A 2,448-nucleotide genomic window follows, 5' to 3' on the forward strand; every position below is an offset into this window, starting at 1 on the left:
GCTCGGAGGGATATATCTATATAATATATAGTAGACTAATTAATTAGAAAGCTTCTAAATAGATAACTATTACTACTAGTACTACCGAAGCTAAATTATTAGCGATCTTATTAGTAAAGAGATCGCTATATATATAGACTCGCTTATTTAAAGCGATTAATTATCTACTAAGTTAACCTATCGCCTTAAGATATAATAACTAGTAGACTATTAGTCTATTAACTAAAGAAATACCTTAACTACGTACTAAGCTTCGTTATATCGATATATATTACTACTAGCTTCGTTAGGAAGTTTAGGCCGGTAGAATACTAGTATAATAGGTACTAATAGGCGATATAGTAGCAGATAGGCTTACTAAGCTACTACCTAGGTAAAAATATACTAAATTCGTTCGTTTAATAGGTCTAGAGGATATTAAACGGCTATTAGAAGCTTCGTACACCTAGGTAAGATAGGCTACGCGTAGATTAGGCGAAATTGGCCGCTTACTAAAGGGGTATATCGAAATATATAGAGTAGTAACTTACTACTAAGAACGGGCTTATTCATTAAGCGCCTAGGTTTCTTATATTTTTGTATATAATACTAGCTTACAGAGAAACTCAGGCTTTATAACAGCCGAGTATCGGCCGTACGGATAGAAATACGTCCGTACAGCCAGGGGATAGCTATTCAACAGGCAATCCCCCTGATTTTCTATCATCATCAATCTGATCAATTATCTCTCGTCCCATTGGACATCTTTCATACTAGCCCATACAGAATCAGCCCATTCTGTCAACTTGTGGTCAGTCACTGTATGATACACACCAAAAATAGTGTTTTGCACACGGTGGGGCAAGGGTAGTAATTTAGGGGCAAGTCTTGCTCAGCCTCGCTTCACTTCGGAGACCGCCGTCTGGCCGATCTTAGACCTAACCAGGTTCCACTCCCGGAACTAAGTGATTTCTTCGCTGATCTTAGAAATTCCCAAAAGCCAGACCAGGTCAGGACAACCAGGCAATTTTTGCCGCTTTGGATTTCAACATCAAGAAGGTCAATCTCAAGACATTCCTCTAATCCGTACCAAGCGACACTCTAGACCCTCGTTGCAAGATGTTGTTGGAAATATCCTACGGCTTAGGACCCGTTTTCATTCCGGCTAGAGTCTATCCGGAGACTCAATTACCAATTCTTGGTGGAAGCTTCCATGTTGCCTCGGAGTATTATGTTGAACCCTTGCGATAGGTGACCAAGAAACTCGACTTCACGATATTGAAAATCTACAACAATCGCACTGCAACCTGTCGTCCCACCGCCGGTAGGGCTGGTCTCTAACTTCTCACATCATCAATATGTCTTACACACGGTGACTCTTGTAGCACAAGTGTTGTGCATCATTGTCGTTACGATATTTGTGGTCATACGAATTTGGATCAAAGCCCAGTTTCATCACAACCTGAACGCGGAAGACTGTGGGCAAAGCGTCTCGTCAAGATGCTGTGGACTTTGATACTGACCATTACCGCCAACAGATCTGACAGTTGCTGGATGGGTAAGGGTTTCTTAAACTGTCTCTTGCTCTGTTCTAATGCTGAACAATCCAAAGGCGTTATTCATGGGGTTTTGTGTATGCATGCTTTTACGTGCGCGTCCATGTCCCTGGCAAACGATATGAGCATGGCTGATCAAGACATAGTGAATGTCTATGGCGGTGGGTACAATGCTTGGGATGTCACGGAAAACGATTTCATGAAGTTTCAAAAAGTGTGAATCAGTTCAAACCTTATATTTTCAGCACGCTAACAAGGAAATCTAAAACAGGTCTCGTACGCAACCACGCTGATTTATGTTCCGATGGTCTTCGTTATCAAGATCACCCTCTTAGCAGTCATGGCGAGGGTTTTTGCTCCCCACCACCGGAAGGTTGAAGTTATATACATCAGCCTTTTCATCATGCTTTTTTACTATGTCCCAGCACTGTTCATCAAGATATTCTTCTGTGACCCTATCTCTGCATACTGGCTTGGTACTTCCAATGGTGGCAGGTGTCTCGACCAACGGAAGGTAATTATTGCCGACTCAGTCATCAGCATCGCCACCGACTTGTGGATTCTAGTATTGCCAGTCCCATTAATGTGGCCACTTCATATGACAACGTCGAAGAAAATGCGAGTCATGGGAATACTTGGTGCTGGGGGACTTGCCACGGGTTTCAGTATTTGGCGACTGCTGATCATGGTGGTGGAAAGCAAGACCACAAACACGACGTGGTTCTGGATCCACTGTGTGTTAACAGCGTGAGAGATGTCGCCTCTTCCCTCCAAATAGATTGTGAAATCACCACTGATTCCTGAACGTCAATAGCAACGCAGAAGCCGGAATCGGGCTAATCTGTGCCTGTCTACCTGCAATGAACCATTCTTTCAGCTCCGTGAAAAACATGAGAAGCAACAGCGCCTATAA

General features: G+C 42.9%; 1 protein-coding gene across 1 annotated transcript; it reads left to right on the plus strand.

Annotated features, from left to right (window-relative positions):
* Positions 1–1,638: 1,638 nt before the first annotated feature.
* N7482_000006 (uncharacterized protein) lies at positions 1,639–2,448 on the plus strand (the record flags this gene model as incomplete). Its single annotated transcript, XM_056682131.1, has 3 exons — positions 1,639–1,749; positions 1,807–2,271; positions 2,350–2,448. 3 exons carry the CDS (start codon positions 1,639–1,641, stop codon positions 2,446–2,448), a joined length of 675 nt encoding a protein of 224 aa, XP_056545737.1.

Source organism: Penicillium canariense (genome assembly GCF_028826845.1).
Source record: "Penicillium canariense strain IBT 26290 chromosome Unknown utg000001l_segment0_segment0, whole genome shotgun sequence".
In the NCBI taxonomy this organism is placed as follows: Eukaryota; Fungi; Ascomycota; class Eurotiomycetes; order Eurotiales; family Aspergillaceae; genus Penicillium; species Penicillium canariense.